We start from the raw sequence: 16917 nt of genomic DNA on the forward strand, positions 1-16917 counted from the left end.
TCGCATTCCATGACATGCCATCCCATTTGTTGCTACTTGCTTTTTCTATACTATCTTCTTTACTTTTCATTCAGTATGCATGGCTGCATGCCTCCTTGTTACATTGCCTAGACCAAGGTGGGTGTCTAATTCAATAGACTACTCCAAGTCGCTTCGACACCTTCCTATCTTTTGATTGTATCGCATGTTTGTGGTGTATTGAACTGATAAAATTGCTAATAAACCAATGATGATGATGATGATGAAACATGTATGGCTCTATGGGAGCTACAATTGATAATACTGGGTCAACATGACTCTTCGCTAAGAAAGGTTCCCGAACCCTGCTTTACATAATCATACTCGTGGAAACCGCCACGATAACTCAGAAATTTTGAATTGGTACTTCCTGCCAGATGCTCATAAATAGCATAATGTACATAATTGCAGGGGCGTAGCCAGGGGGTTGAGTTCGAAAAGTAGTTGAGTCTGATTAGTATTTAACACCTCCATAACGTTGCAGCCTTGCTCATTCTCATTTCTAATAGGCCATGGCCCCCGAACCTGTGGACGTACGGCCGCATAGACCAGTAAAAACGTATTATAACTATACGGCCGTTCACACATATTTATATTAACGTGTGTTGGCGGCAATCAATTCGACTTGAAAGTGCCTCACTGTTATGTTCGTGCATTTTACGTTGGTATCGTTTGTCTCTCATTTGTCTAGGACAGTGGTTGCCAACCTGTGGTACGCGTACCACTGGTCGTACGCTAAGGTCTTCACGGTGGTACGCGAGTAGATTCTGATTTCTTTCGACCGAAGGGAGTTATTAGTTCAGTTGGGGTTGATTTTGAGTTTTTTGAAGCCACGATCGTGGTGGGCAGGCGTAATCCCACCAATGGCGGCCTGCGGGGAAGAGATCTAGTCGTGAAGAATTGGGATTCTTACCTAACCAAATTACGTTTTAATATATTTGACCGCAATAATTCCAAATAAAACCACTACAGAAATCATATACTGTGCCTAAAAACGGGCAGTTTATGTTCCGTTTCGCTGACTTTGGCAGCTCAACATCATGGAAACATTTTGACCGCCTTCGGCGCGCGTAACTTGTGTAGGTGGTACGCGAACACTGCATAAAACCTCGAAAGGGTACGTGGGTGGAAAAAGGTTGGGAAGTGGAAGGTTGAAGGTGGAATGTTGGCTTCTGTTGTCTACGGGTCATTTTCGGTTAACTCAGTGGTTATTAACGTTTTTCTCTCCAGCGCCTCCTTTCAATAATCATCGTTTTTCAGCGCCCCCACCCCATACTGCAAGGACTGTGATAAAGACAATGATTTAGAGGGAGAACCGTCACAGCACTTCGTCAGCCCCCTAAAAAACGACTGTCTTGCGCACCCATAGCGTGATAAACCAAACCTCGTGAGGGCTTCGCCCCCGAAAACCCTTTGGCATGATTTCGATGGTCAGCAAAGTTTGTGTGGCCTGGTCGCCCTAGGTGCCAACATTTTTAATAATGCATGAATGGATAGCTGGTAATTGCATATATATGTCGCTATAAACTTTTTATCCTCTTATCCAACGTAATCAGATTTACCAGTAGCGCCGAGTGAACTGTTCTGTAGGAAAATGAAGGTCACGTAATCAATAATTGAACATATTCAGGCGTGCCCGCTGGTACATTTAATTCGTTACATGTTGTTATTTTGTTACCTGTTGTCCGCTTAATAGTCAAAACATATTGAAACGCATAAACGCACACGATTCCAAATTAGTATTTCTTCACTGGCAAATAATTTCCTCTGATGGATGTTATTTGCCCAGTGGGGTGCAGATTGCGACGACATGTTAATTCGGCACGAGCGATTTAAGCACCTATGGACAATGGACTTATATACATCGTAGTTTACGGTCAACATATGGGCAATCCTCTTCGGCTGAGGTTTTCTCGCTGACGATCTTTTTGACACACTTCTCGGAGTCCCATATTGATTCGTGCATCGTGGCGTGGTAATGGCCGACGCCGAAATGCCAATTTCTATTTTGTATATTTATGCGTATTCTTCCCTGGGGAGTCGTCAAAACATGATGTGTCATTTATGCTCATTCACCGAAATAATTTAGGGCACCCTTCGAGCTCACCGATTGGGGGTTTGGGTTGCAGCAGTTTCGGTCCTGGTATAAGGTCTTCGCGGGACTTTGGTATTGGAAATATTTCGCGCTTTAACCGAATGGCAACGGCTGCAATTTTCGAAAAATTTTACTTCAATTATCAAAATCGAAAAACTGTGCCTTAATGGGATTGGAGCCCGGTAAACAAGGTAGCGTTCGATTCAGAATTTCAACGCGGATCCGATTGCGCCACTCAAATCATTTCGAGCTCTGTGTCTGGCCACTTATATCAAGAGCAAGCCGTGAAAACGTTGGTTGGAAACAGAAATGCTAAATTGCGGACCTTATGAACCTTAGTATAGGTATTCGACGACCATACAGTCTGGTGTATTGTATATGCTCAAAATTCATCGTTCTAGACTCTAGAGAGCCCTGAGTCGACGGTCTACGTCTAGCAGGCGCTAATTTCTAATCAAAACAATGCCGACCGTTTTAGTCAGCTCGCGGCAGACCGCCGAGAGAGTGAGTCATGGCGCGTCATTCGCGCGCGTATGGTAACTTCGAAGGCTTCTAACTCCAACTGTTGTGACCCTATATTAGTCATTTTAGTGTTCGTAGACGGATATTTACAGTCCTTACCATAATGATTTACTGCAAATGCTTATCATTACTACAACGTAAGATATATATCGATGTACGACAGCTCTTTGTATACCCAGACGCACGCTTTTGCGTAGGTATAATGGCTGAGTAATATTGTATGTATTCCGAATTATACTTTACCATTAGCCGTTATTTAGAATCATATAGACAACAACAATTCACAGACACAATCTATGAAGGTGTATGCCTATTAGAACACGATATATTTCACGTTATGTGACGGGTATTCAGCCATGTGCTTGAGGCTGGTACGGTAGTCTGACGGAATTCGCTTCCCGGTTTTCAAATGAAACCTTGAGCGGTATAGAACTAACTAGTATCGTTGCTTTAGCACAATATAAACAGAAACTGACACTCGCTATTCATAGCAACAAACTACAGCTGGTTATGACGAATAAAATCAACTAAACGACGTGTATATGGCGGGTATGAGGAACGCGCGTGTCTGCGAAATGATGCTTCGGCGGATATTTTTGTCACGCGGCCTATCACATAGCTTTTGATCAGCTTAGATGTAACTAATATCAGATACGAAGATATGTGTGGACTTGTATGGACACTAGCTATTGACATAATGAAACAACTATGCCCGAAGGCGGCTAGAACGAAACATACAGAACGTTATCTGATTGTGGTCAATGACGCGCGAATTGCCGACACAGTGCATTTTGCAACATAATTATCCACGGTGTTTGATATACGATTTTGACGTCTTCGATATAATAAATATCAAATAACAAGGTATCAATGAACTTGTACGAACAATATCTATTCACAGAAATGAACAACAACGACCTAGCACGATTAATATGTAATATATCGTGGTTTCAATTACGGCACCTTTCTCTCGCACCGGCATGTCGAAAAATAGACACGCCGGTGCGAAACGGTTAATCGCGCTCGAGGACTATGCGAGTATAATAAACCGTATAATAACTGTGTGTGGTATATTCAGTGTCAAATCAAGGTTGGTATAACAGCAATCGGATACGGTCACATACCCTGTGATTCGAACCATCCCGAATTCACATCTGCGATTAGCAATACGGGTAAATTATTGGTGTTGGATTTTGTCTCAGTGCTTTGTGTAACTATGATAAGTCAACTGCGAATGGGATGCATACCTATATCTGCTAACATTGAATTTAGCACCGTACCCAGTTATTAATGTTAACATGAATGTATTCCAAACAAAGCAACACATATTATATAACGTTCCTGTGAGGTTGTGAACCACAAAACTAGATAGTATCATCCTTTATGATACGATGAATAAATATTCTGTCGATGTAATTTTGTAGCTCTCAAATACAAGTATATTTAGTTATTCATTTCCTGCACAAAGCTTCAAAAGTTATTTTATGTACCAGGAGCTCTCACTCTCAAAAGTGATGTACAGTGCCTCCAATTTCGATTTTCACACGCTGTGCGGTGCGGGATATAATCCCGAATTCTTAACATTTTGTTGGAAATGACCCTAGCAAGCGTGTCGGCATTGTTTTAATGGGAAATCGGCGATCTAAAAGTACGCGAAAGTCGTTTTACATGAATTATAATAACCTACTACATTCATGGAAACATGTAGCAAACATCGTCGCGTAGCGCGACCAAAAATTTCGGGATTTGACATGTTTTGTGGAATGTTAATTTGCTCTAAATACTTCTTAAGGATATGTCCTACTACCACATCATCTACTGCGAAGCCATTTTTCTTCAGCGCCCCTCATATCGCCCCCTGAGCCCAGCGCCGCCCATATCGCCCCCTGAGTGTTTCCGCCCCCTTCAAGATCAACAGCGCCCATTGGAGGGCGCTGGAGGCAAGGTTAAGAACCACTGGTTTAACTGCACTCAGGATTATGTCGCCTGTCATGAAGTTGTTCTGCTGATGATATACTGATTTCATATTGCAACCTCGTCGTATGAGGTATTTGTTCAAACAAGATCACGAACATAACACTCACCAGTCATGAACCTCACCGCACGTCACTGAGATCTGGTTTTCAGCTAGTAATGTGTCTCGCTAGACTCAATATCAATTACCTAGTCGCTGAAATGCGTTGTGAGGTGTCGTGCGCAAACCATTGTCCAAAGTAAAATGAAGTTTATGATCATAATACTTGTTATTTATTTGCATTTATTTGGTGATATATCACTTCTTTTGTGGTAACTGTGCCCATCGCCTATGTTAGAGTGCACAGCGTTGCACATATGTTAATATTTAAAACCGTAATTGAAAGGCGGCCGTGGATATCAAAAACATCCCAGGATTAAGGACTTACTACGAAATTGGTGTATAATATGGTCAGGTGTACGAGTTTTTAGTAAACGTTAAAAGGGTGTACCAAGACGACAAAGTTTGAAGAGCACCGCTGGGGACGAAGCTGTGTCCGTGAAGTTGTAATGGCTTTTGTATTGTTGCTTTGAGAATATGATATAGTCCTTGCAAAGATACTCATATATAATAATATTTCCTAAAAATGGAGGCAATACTGCACCTAACATTCCAATGCACTATTCATCTTTTCCAAACAAAACAACCATCATCGCGGTTTGGGATGACTCGATATTTCCTAAAAATGGAGGCAATACTGCACCTAACATTCCAATGCACTATTCATCTTTTCCAAACAAAACAACCATCATCGCGGTTTGGGATGACTGGAGCTCAAGCTTCGAGTTTTAATATATTTTTGATATGAAAATATTATTAGAATGCATATTAAAGTCATTTATAATGACATGACTTGACTGTAGCCGCTGTGCGAACATGACTTGACATCTCCCAGCCACTTCGAAAATTTGCCGAACTTGACTTGACTCAAGTCAATTTGCGGCGACACGAAGTCACTTCTGACTCGGGCGAGTGACTTAATCCCTACCTTGACCCATGTTATGTAATTTTTATAAGCAGTGAGTTGCGCAACTAATTAATCTGAATCCTTGTTTTTTTAGAGAGATGAAGAAATGATTATTGTTGATACATTTCGAACAGGTCGCAACGAAAAATCTGGCCAGTTGATATTGTTGAACACGATTATTAATCTTTCACCGATTGGAATTGCTCTGAAAGCACAGTTTACTACCACCAGATGGTACTCGCTGGCCAAATTTGCACCCTTCGTCAACATGGAAACCCGAATTGAATTGATTCAGAAGACGCCGATAATGATCACTGATCACCTATCATGGTGTATACATATGTAGAATTGTACACATTCCCAGAGGTGGTCAAAGTAGTCAAGAAAGCTACTCAAGTAGAAGTACCGACGAAAAAATCTACTCAAGTACTAGTAGAAGTACTTTTTTCATAAGCAACCTAAAACTACTTGAAGTAGAAGTAGAATTGACGGATTTTAAATCTACTCAAGTAAGCAGGGCATGGTATGGTATGGTATGGAACGAGAATTTTCCATACTCCATACTTGCCTTACTCTCTCCATACCATACTTGCAATTTTCCATACCATACCCACATTGTTTCATACCATACTTGATACATATTCCATACTTTCAAATACTTCAATATCATAAGTATAGTATAGGCCTACCTTTTCTAGCACCTATATTATTGATATTTCGGATGTCATTATTGTTTAAACTAGCCATGATGCGAATCTAACTCCTGGTAAAAGTTTCAAAGTGTCTGTTTTGGTGAGGTTTAGTTCACATTGGTGAGGTACCGTGTACCTCTACTCTACAGCTTCCGCGAGCAAATTGAGATAGTCAGCAAATTGTTATCTAGGACCGTCCATAAATGGGACTGGCAACATACGGCCCGCAACGAGATTTTGTCCGGCCCGCGGACAGTTTCCCGTCTAACATGATAATGTTGCCCGCGGCCCCAGTCTGCCGAGATTCCCCACTACTTGCCTAAACGTCAAATTTTAGTGACCGCATGTTATTACATAGGTCTGCGCACTGCGCAGCGTGCGAGAGTGGAGCTTACGCGTAAGTTCTTCGAAGCGAGAAGACTTGCATTATCGGCATTTACGATGTACTCAATCCTAATGAATTGACATATTGGTAAATTTTGGGTAAAGGGGCTGATCAAACGCTTTGAAATCTTAATTAAGAATTGCACCGTGTGTTAGTGGATCAAAGAGAAGCAGACATGGCGGGGCCTGTATGACAATGCTGTTCTCGAATCTACATTGTATTTTCATTATCGCCGAGAAATAGCTTTGAAGTGACATTGCTGTCGATAAAATACATTCAATAAATACGATTTATTCCTTGTATATATGGGCGAATAATTTATCCATTCAGCAATCCGGCCCTCCCCTGCTCCATAAGAATATCATCACATTTCCGGTACATTGGCATGAGGCACATGCAAGTTTGAAGTAAATACTCGCAAAATAATTTATAATATAGACGCACTCATAAAATATCCCAGCTGCAGGTGATCAATACTGCAGCGATCTGCGTGATTATTAATACAGTATTTGGTTGGGGTTTTAGTGTGGCGTACCCCACTCCCTGATCTATAATCCTAATACCTGAGCGTTTGAAATATGACTGATGAGATATCTCGGTATGTAAATAGTATAAATGTGCGGATAATGTTTAAGAAGAAATTTAATTATCAATCACATTGAGCATTAAGTAAGTTGCATCATGATTGCTTGTAAGCTCTCGTCACTCAAGGAATGAGGTAGTTGGAGTAGCCAACATTACCAATTATTGCGTCACATGATAGACTATGCTCGGAGACGTCATGTCTAGACTCAATAGAATATCGGATCAACATTACTGTTGTCATTATTACATCACAAAATCATGCCATTCCAAGTGCTCCGTTACACAAGCGTGTATTTGATCCTACACAGCGTTCAATAGTTCACGTTCACACATAACAAAAGCGATCGTAATCCGTGAACAGCGAACAACGTACGCTTCATGAAGATCACGATAAAATGTATAAAATACCAAAGTATGGAAGTATGGAAATGTCGTTCCATACCATAGATTGAAATCTTCCATTCCATACCATACTTGCATTGTTCCATATTCCATACCAAAATATCGATCCATACCATACCATACCATACTTCCATACCATACCATACCATGCCCTGCAAGTAAGTAAGTAGTTCTGAAAACGATCCTATTTCGTTCACATGGATTGTCAAAAGCTACAAATTTAACTATGCGAAAGGTGCCGAGCTCGATTCCTATTGATGCATACCAGAAGGCATCCAATTTTCGACAGCATAAGCCTTCGTCCGCATCATGGGATGAAAATGTTAGTATTGAAATGGAAATGCGATATTAATCCTCTGTTTCCTCGAATAGCACGTTTTGGAAAATATCATGGTATGGCGCCCTCCCCCATATTATAAGGCCTGTAGTTTAGTCGAAGAGCAATACGGAGAAGTTGTATAGGATACGGTGTAAACACTTTGCGCGATTAGTAAACGGTAATAAAAAATATGGTGGACCGTAAAATGCCATATTGTGTAGTTTCATTTCCGGAAATTACAGGCATTACTACACTTGATTTTATACTTCAACAATCAACATGTATGTTATCTCGACAAAAGAACTGATGTTAATTAGAACTCAAAGTATATGATACTGGGAATTGAAAGTGCAATATAATTATACCACTTCTAAAAGCGGAACATGAATTTCATGTCTTTAGTCCAGAAAGTTTCAAAGGTGGTGTGCTAAAACAGCTCTAAAATTAAAAAAAAAAGTCAGAGTCCACTTCCCCAGAATAGAACTCGTCATGGACGTGCCAGATTACGATATGATAAGTAGCCTAAATGCTTGCTAGTTTCCAACGTAGTGATGAGCCATATATACTGTCATAAAATATTTCATATTAGTGAAGAGCGACAATGTGGTGTGAACGGAACAACGCCAACCCACAACCTAAATTATATTCCCCGATACTTCTGTTAAATCATACTGGTGACTCCGTATCCACTGCGCGCGAAGCGCGACGAAAATTCTGGGCTTTTCTCAACTTTTGTGAAAATTAAATGTTAATACTCCGTGAAAACAGCTTCGAAATTTTTCAGGCTATCTTCCCGACTGGAGGATTGAACTACTTCCACTTTACAAACTGAATATAGCGAAAAGTAAGTAAGTAGATCACAAAATAATACGAAAAAGACGTAGAAGTAGAGAGAATCAGATCTACTTGAGCAAGTACCAGAAGTAGAGGAAAACTACTTGAGTGCTTCGAAAAAGTAGAAGTACTTCGTTACTGACCACCTCTTTGCACTCCCACTAATAATCTGGTATTTCCGCATCGTGACCTCATGACGCATGAATGTTGATACAATAAGGTCTCTATATACGTTCTGCCTCTTTCCTTATGGAGATCTATACCTCACGGCCCAAAGCGATGATACTACTTTACACAGCCGTCAAGTGCAGAAGTAGAATTGCGGAAATGATCAATCCCTCTGATTAGATGCATAGAAAAGTGAATTTCCACGAATTGCAGATAGACTTTCTTTATTATTTAAATCAGTCATTTGTACGCTGTATCCATTTTACGTGTTTCATTTTATTAGTCGATCCTAAAGAATGGAGGCGTTTTTGGCTTCGGACAGACCATTCCGGGTAGTTTGCAAAGTTTTTCCACGATGCCCTGAAAATAGATTGAAGACTTAAATTCTGCGCATATATACTATTACATAAATCGATATTTCACAAGACCGCTTGTGTATTGTAGCCTACTTGTTTTGAAATTATCATTTACATGCACATCGCATACTAATATTCACCGATGGCAACATTAGGGCATAACGACCGTTGGCGAAAGGGAGCATATACACCGACGTAACAGCTGAATGAAGTGTTACAGCCAGTAACTCTTGAATACATTCGACCATAATACTTATTCAAATTTTCAATTCAATAGTTTTTACAAATGGCAACTTTCAAAATTCCAAGATGAATCTTCATATTCAACGCGAAGCACTGATGACACTAGAAATAGCAGCAATTTCCTAAAATATATTTAGTGATCGTAATATGAGGTTACATCGCGCAGTTTTGACGATAAAACTGCACCCATAAGAGTGACGCAAAGTTATTTCAAAACTACCTCATTATATTTGAAAACTGGAGGGATAAAATTAGGAATCTTTGCCTAAAAAACTGCCACAGTACAAACTGGAAGGAGTCTCAAGATACCACAACTTGAGTAAATGGGAGCTGAACTTTGATCTAAGTCAAATGATAATTTGAAAATACTGTATACAATAATCAATTTCTAAATCCGAGTTCACTTTGGATGAAGCTGTGATTCATAATTTAAGCCAACTTCCATCAAAATCTTTGGATCTGAATTAGAATCAATGACCACTTGACCAGGTAGTCAATATGCTGAATTCAAACATAATTTATACATCGGGCACATAATATGGTACCAACCATACAATGCTACTATACGCAGCAGCAATAGGCAGGTATGTTACGTGGCTGGAACGGCCGTAACATTTCCACAGCGAGGGACATAATGCCTGGGTAATTTAATTATCTAGAGAATTCCGAGCGTAGATATTGGCAATTTTCCGACATAATTACAGTCTTTACTAAAATTGCATTCAAATTAATGAGGGTAATAATTACAGGTTACATATTTAGCTACTGGAGGATGCGCAGCGCAGATTTGTTTTCATGCAACTGACAATGCATTGAACTGGCTGAGACTAACCACGTCTCTCTTCCTCAGGCAATATCCATTAGCGGGGAACATGACCGAATCTTCGTCGCAAATTGGCTTCTCTACGCAAACCAGGCGTCTTTTGGGATCGCACGTACCGACGATACCGAAGGGCCCGCCGCATTTCTGGTAGAGTTGTTTCGAGCATACGTCACAGCATCTAACAGGAACAAAAATTGAATAGTTACATGAGTTGTAACATGAATGACAATTGTTGCAACGTACATACTTTTCTTATAATTGTGTCGCAAACTCGCGATAAGCGGCTTATGAGTAGACTTCGAAATTTTGAAGAAGCATGCTTGAACAAAACTAATTTCAGATTCAAGATTCAAATTAAATATCATCAACCATCTAATTAAATCATCACCCGAAGCATCGAAGACTCGTGTGGTACATTACTTATTTTGGTTACAAAATCGATAAAAACAAATCGAGGCTAAAATAAGCCATCAACTTGTATTTGCATTTTACTTGTGTGCGTGAGCATAACCAACTAAGACGTGTCCGGTATAATTAACGCACAACGCTCTCTAATAATAGGTTTAAATGCAAACCGTATAAGTTATGTGCATAAAATGCATGTCATAGTGCAGCCATACACACAAGTCGTGATATTCTTGTCGGTTAAGTGAGTTGCGTGGTTTCTCCAGGTTAGTATGCGTGCTTTCGAAGAACGCTCATTTAGTTCTTGTGCATGTTTGTCTATGACTATTTAGCTATAATAACAAGGGCAGTGGTTCACAGCCTTTTTGACCTCACGGAACCCTCTCATAGGGGTAAAAAGGTCACCAACCTGCGTCATGTCAGTGTTCAGCGACCGGCGAAAAAGGTGAACAACTTCTGCCGCATCTCAAGATCACGGACGACTGCCCGACTGTTGACATTTTGCTTAGTTATCACACTCTCAAATGCTACTTGCGTACTAGCGTATCCCCACCATCGACGGCGGAGGCCTCCGTTTGGTACATATCGGTAGCTAGTTCCAAAGCGTCAAAAGGTTTATCTGAGATTCTTCTCCCCTACATTGCTGTGCTCACAGCGTCTTTGCAGTGAGAATCCCAGAGAAAGACTCGCTTAAGGACAAATCCAAAAAAAATGAAAAGAGCGATGAAGCCTAAAAGAGATAAATAGAGATCGTGCACCGACATTAAGCTAATGGGTGTGCCAAACTGGTCATTTCGACATCCTTGTATCTGTATATTGATCGGATAGTACATTGTGCGTTCTGAGCAGGTAAAAATAATACAACGACCTATTGTGTCACACTCAGATTTTGGATTCCCTGATTTTGTTTTACTTCGATCTTGTTCACCGGAATTGCTTGCAGCACCCCTGCGCAGTCCAACTTATAAGCCGGTTGAGAACCACTGATCCAGGGATATGCTTCAATCAACGACGACTACAAACAAGACGTTGTGTTGGAGGTCTGTCTATAGGCTCCTCATCATCACGGGATCCACGTGAGCTGTGTTTTACAAAAGCCTAAAACGAAAGTGGGCCGTGCTACAAGTCAATAAATTAGGAATGTCGGTCAGTTGCAAATGTCGAAGCACCATGAATGTCAACGACAGGACGGTTAGAAGTACCCTAAGCGCTACTTCATCTTACCCCAAAGTCATTTTGGAATAGTCGCATATGGATTCACCCAACATTTAACCTGCTACGTTATAGTCAGTGACTTACTACATCTCAAGCTCTACTCAATTTACTTTACTACTGTATTGCAATTGGGCATATCTGTCTAAAAATCTCTCAGGATACAGTCGTTCACTATGAGTTTTTTTAGAGATTTTATTCTTTACTTTTTACGTTTTAGTAATCAAAAGTTATCGTTAAGCCGCCTGGATTCGAAGCGGAAAATGGCGCACTCATTAAATCCAATGCCCGTCGAAAACTTTTGCGTTCTCACCTGCACGCATCTTTAACTATGGTCACCCTCTTGCGACACTTGGGCTTTGGGCAAGGATAGGTGCCACATTCCAAGCAGCTCAGTGCAGACGTGAGAGCCGCGCAATACGCCAGCAACAACACGATGTACAATATTTTCGCCATATCTATATCAGATATGCTGCCAAGTCAAAAAATAGCATGAATATGGCTCGTTCCATCGAATCATCAAAAATTAGGTATGAAGATGCCGATACCAGTCTATCTTCACGTCCGTAGAAGTCTTGCGGTACAATTACGAGAAGTACTGTTTTTTCAACTTATTTTATAGGCCTCAAGGTGATAACCTCATTTTTTCGAATTGCGTCAGTCACAAATATCTCGTTTTTGTTCGAAACGCTTAATTGCAACAGTCTCTTGAGATATCCATGTTTTATTAATCAGGTAATTTACATATACATCTGCAGTTATCGGAAATTCAATCATTCGCATTCGCCGCGAAGTGACGTTTTTCTATACCGATCGACGCCACACTTGAGAAATTGCTAGCGCGTCAGGTGTGAATGTGTCGATCGTTCAAACCAGAATGTATCGAAACAGGCTAATGTGTGAGACACTATACTCTCCATGCATCGTCATTGTTATACTCGCTGTTTTGACACTTACAAACATGCCGGAATACCGCAACAAATGTGCCGCAACCAGATATGTTCAGTAACGCAATACTGCTGTATTTCAAAGTACTCGAGTGCGTTTTCTCTGCTTGCACCACTTGCTCATGTGGTTCTGTTCGGAATACCTCCACTTCTACTAGAGAGGTTCTTTGGGAAAACTACAGACATTTCACTAGGGAAGGTCAGTGTGGTGAATTCTTGTGCGCGATTGTCTCGTCCTTTACATTTAGTTAAACCAATTATTACTTGATTACCTGTCTTCTCCTCTATATATTGTCTCGCTCCTAATTTGTCATTTCTTGGTTCCTTATAGTTGCTGGCCTAGCTGTGCTACGTATAGTGCTCGTTTTCAATTATTAAAAGCCTTGGTTACTCTGTGAAATAAAGGTCATCACAATCAGTACCTATACCTTTGCTTCAAGTAGATTCTAGACACTTACGCTACGTTATGTTTCAAACTACTGCTACTTCATCTTGACAGTTTTTTTTTTAATTTTTTAGCCCTAGAATGCGTGGCGAGATAGCGTGATGGTACTTGCCACATCTGTTACACCAATGGGTTGCGGGTTCGAGTCCGACCGAGGACAACTTCATGTTTCCTATCTAATTGTCGGAGGTTTACCTAGGCTCCTCCTCGTCACATGATCAGCGTGTGCGGTGTCTTAAAAAAGCCTAGAAGTGGGCCCTGATATAAGTCGGAAAATACGGAAACATAATAAAGATTATGGGCCTGGTGTAAAATGGCCAATGTCGTCGAAACACCATGAATATGAGTATTATGAGTAAAAGCATCATAAAAATCCTACGAACTAGCCACCGAGCCGAACGAGATAGGGTAATGGTGGTACGTCCGGCTTCTTGATCGAGGTCATGGTGGGTCCGATCTCCAACCAAAGACTCAAAAACTGGTATTCGCGGCTATTCTGCTAGGCGTTCAGCCTCCACGGATCGCACGGAGGAGAAAAAACGGGGATGCAGACTAGGTGATCTTACGGCCGTATCGCTCCTCCGTCGTCAAAGCATTTCGATGGTGCAGGTGAAATCGAATACCGCCGTTCTCTCTCACACTGTTTCACGGTAACTAAATACGTATTTTGGGCTAACACCTATTTGTAATGTCATTAGTCAGTTTGCTTTATTCAGGCAGATACATATTGCAAATTCGAAATTAGGCACCGGTTGCGATTGACTGCTACATGCTGATTTACTCTCGACGAGCAAATCTCTCCGACAGACCAACTCACATCATATTGCAGGAAGAACGTCGTTATTAATTCAATCACTCATGTAATCGATGCATCCATTTTATCTGTTCAGTTTTTTTCGATTCGATAGAGAAACTGCGTGCGGTGTGCCGGACAGACCGTTCCACGCAGTTTGCCAAGTTATTGTACGATGCTCTGAAAACAGATTGAATACTGTCACAAAGTCACCTACGCACCTATATTCCAAACAAAGGCATGTAGGCTGTACTAGCCGAACACATTACATTGTGATCGAATTCAAACGATGAGGTGAATTACTTTTTAACAAATAAAGTTTTTGTGACTCCATTCCATTGCGTTGCACGGGGTAGATATTTGTTTCGTTTAAAAAGATGGGATCCACTATTATTCAGTTCACTAAACCCAGTTTATGTCAGCACAGAGGGTTTACGTATAAGTTATAGCTCTCCCATTAGTTTCCATTGTTTTGTGTATGTTGTCCGTCGTTATTTTGCCTGTAATGTAGATATTATTATTGACATACTTGAAACTGTATTGTCGGCATTGTTACAATGCCAATTCCATGGGCTGCAACATTGATTGTTACGTCATACTTTTTCATATTTGTCTTACTCTGAATCTGTTCGAATCCCTTTAGTGCAGTGGTTCCCAAACATTTTTTAGACACGGGCACTTTTATTTACAGTAAAAAATTCACGCACCCCTAATCGTCATATCACAAAATGCAACCAGAATGATAGCAATCCCAACGGATAGTTTGATGGCATGGAAGGTTATAGCTGTTGATGAGACAATTCTCAAATATGAATTTCGGACTATACGCAGAGCAATAACTATGAATTGAAGGTAAATCGCGCAGCTTCGCGCCACCCTTCATATGCTTTCACACCCTCCAGGGTGACGCCCCTTAGCTTGAGAACCACTGCTTTAGTGCGTGAATAACTCATGATGAGAGGCACCCGAACTGTCTTCGACTTCAAATATATCTATATTGTTGCAATAGATATCCGAGTTTACACTTTTGGTTAAAAGATTGTGTATACACAACCGTGTGCAACCCATGATATTCGGGTGTGAACCTGCCGTACACAAAACTGGAACCTAGCTCAGACTTGCACCACGGTACAAAGAAAACAAAACATATTATTCCGACTGATTTTTGCACGTAGGAACACAAGCAAAGCCGTATATGGGTATATCATACCCTGATTCAATCCTGATAATAATCTATCCAAACCTTTGTCAGTGATGTACGCATAGCAGCAATATGGAGTTATCTTGCGTGCATCAAACTGCGTCAACATTTCGATATCGAAGTACTTACTGCCTAAAATGACTGGTAATTATTGTCTCTGGGCCAGAGTTCATCAAGCTAATCTTCAAAATTTTCAGAAATAATTACGGCTTTTGCCAACGCCGTTCGCATCATCGAAAATATTAATTGTATGTTACATTTTAAGTGCGGAGATGCGGTCAAAGCGGTCAGAATTTCTAAGTTGAATCAACGCCGTAAATATATTATCGATGACAAGAGAAAATGGTAATATCAACTAATGTCAAAACTACTTCAAGTAAAAGTAGAGCATGAAGATAGGCAAAGCACACATGTAAGTAGTTGAAAAAAGTAGATTCGGTTGCTGGGTCGACTAACGCATAATCACTGATGACACGATAGATACGTGCAATCTTCGAAAACATATTCAGTTACCGCGTTTGCAAGCACAGCCCACAAACATCTTCTACGTCGAAAAATCAAAAGACCAAAAAGTGATTTATGATGCCTGAAAAGTGTAAAAGTAAAAGTAATCTAAAAATTTGAAGACTCGGCAAATGTTACGACTAAGGTAAAACTACTTGATTACTTACAAAATAGGCAACTACAGTGCTGACCACATCTGCATTTGCAATGGACGACGCAGTGGCAAGATAGCGCGGTGGTATAATCCACATATGCATCACCAATGGGTTGTGGATTCGCGTCCAGAATTACTAACCTAGTGCTGGAGGCTAATCTTAGGCTCCTCGACACCATCTGATCCGCGTAAGCGATGTCTTAAAAAAAGCCCAGAAGTGGGCCCTGCTAAAATTCAGTCGGCAAATACGGAATGAGAAATTGGGAATATTGGCCTGGTTTAAATGACCATCGTAGTTGACAAACACAATGTATGCGACAAACTCCATGAATACCACAAACAACAACAATAGGCAACGCGGATATGCTTTCATCTAACCTACATGACATTGAACTGTCCAAAACTCACCACGTCTCTCCTTCTCAAGCAATATTCGTGAATGGGATACAATAACAGAATCTTCATCGCCAATCGGTTTCTGCACGCAGACCAAGCGCTTTTTTAGATCACATATACCGTACATTAGCCAGGATACGGCGCATTTTTGGTAGAGTTGTTTTGAGCAGCGGTCGGGTCGGGTGTCAATTTAAAGCAGGAAATGCTTTAGAAGCAGCATTTCTAGCAGCGAACACAGGTTTCTTAGAACTGTAATGACAAAGGCAGCGGTCAAAGTGTTTCACGGGATTGTAATGACTCGGGTGGGGATTTTCGGTGACTCGACTCATGTTATTCACGAAAAACAAGCAAAAGACTCTACTCGACTTGAATCAATCTGTCTATTGACTTGACTGGCTCGACTCATTGCGCATAACTCGGTCCAAGTTGTGTGAATC

General features: G+C 40.7%; 1 protein-coding gene across 1 annotated transcript; it reads right to left on the bottom strand.

Moving 5' to 3' along the window:
- Nucleotides 1–9208: 9208 nt before the first annotated feature.
- Nucleotides 9209–12537, bottom strand: LOC145444588 (cysteine-rich motor neuron 1 protein-like). The gene is made up of 3 exons (XM_080322601.1): nucleotides 12354–12537; nucleotides 10433–10601; nucleotides 9209–9361 (listed from the first exon to the last, which is right to left on the bottom strand). Exons 1-3 carry the CDS (start codon nucleotides 12494–12496, stop codon nucleotides 9281–9283), a joined length of 393 nt encoding a protein of 130 aa, XP_080178727.1. The 5' UTR covers nucleotides 12497–12537; the 3' UTR covers nucleotides 9209–9280.
- Between the last annotated feature and the right edge of the window lie 4380 nt (nucleotides 12538–16917).

Source organism: Botryllus schlosseri, chromosome 1 (assembly GCF_051294905.1).
Source record: "Botryllus schlosseri isolate E-star chromosome 1, Bs_hap1, whole genome shotgun sequence".
In the NCBI taxonomy this organism is placed as follows: domain Eukaryota; kingdom Metazoa; phylum Chordata; class Ascidiacea; order Stolidobranchia; family Styelidae; genus Botryllus; species Botryllus schlosseri.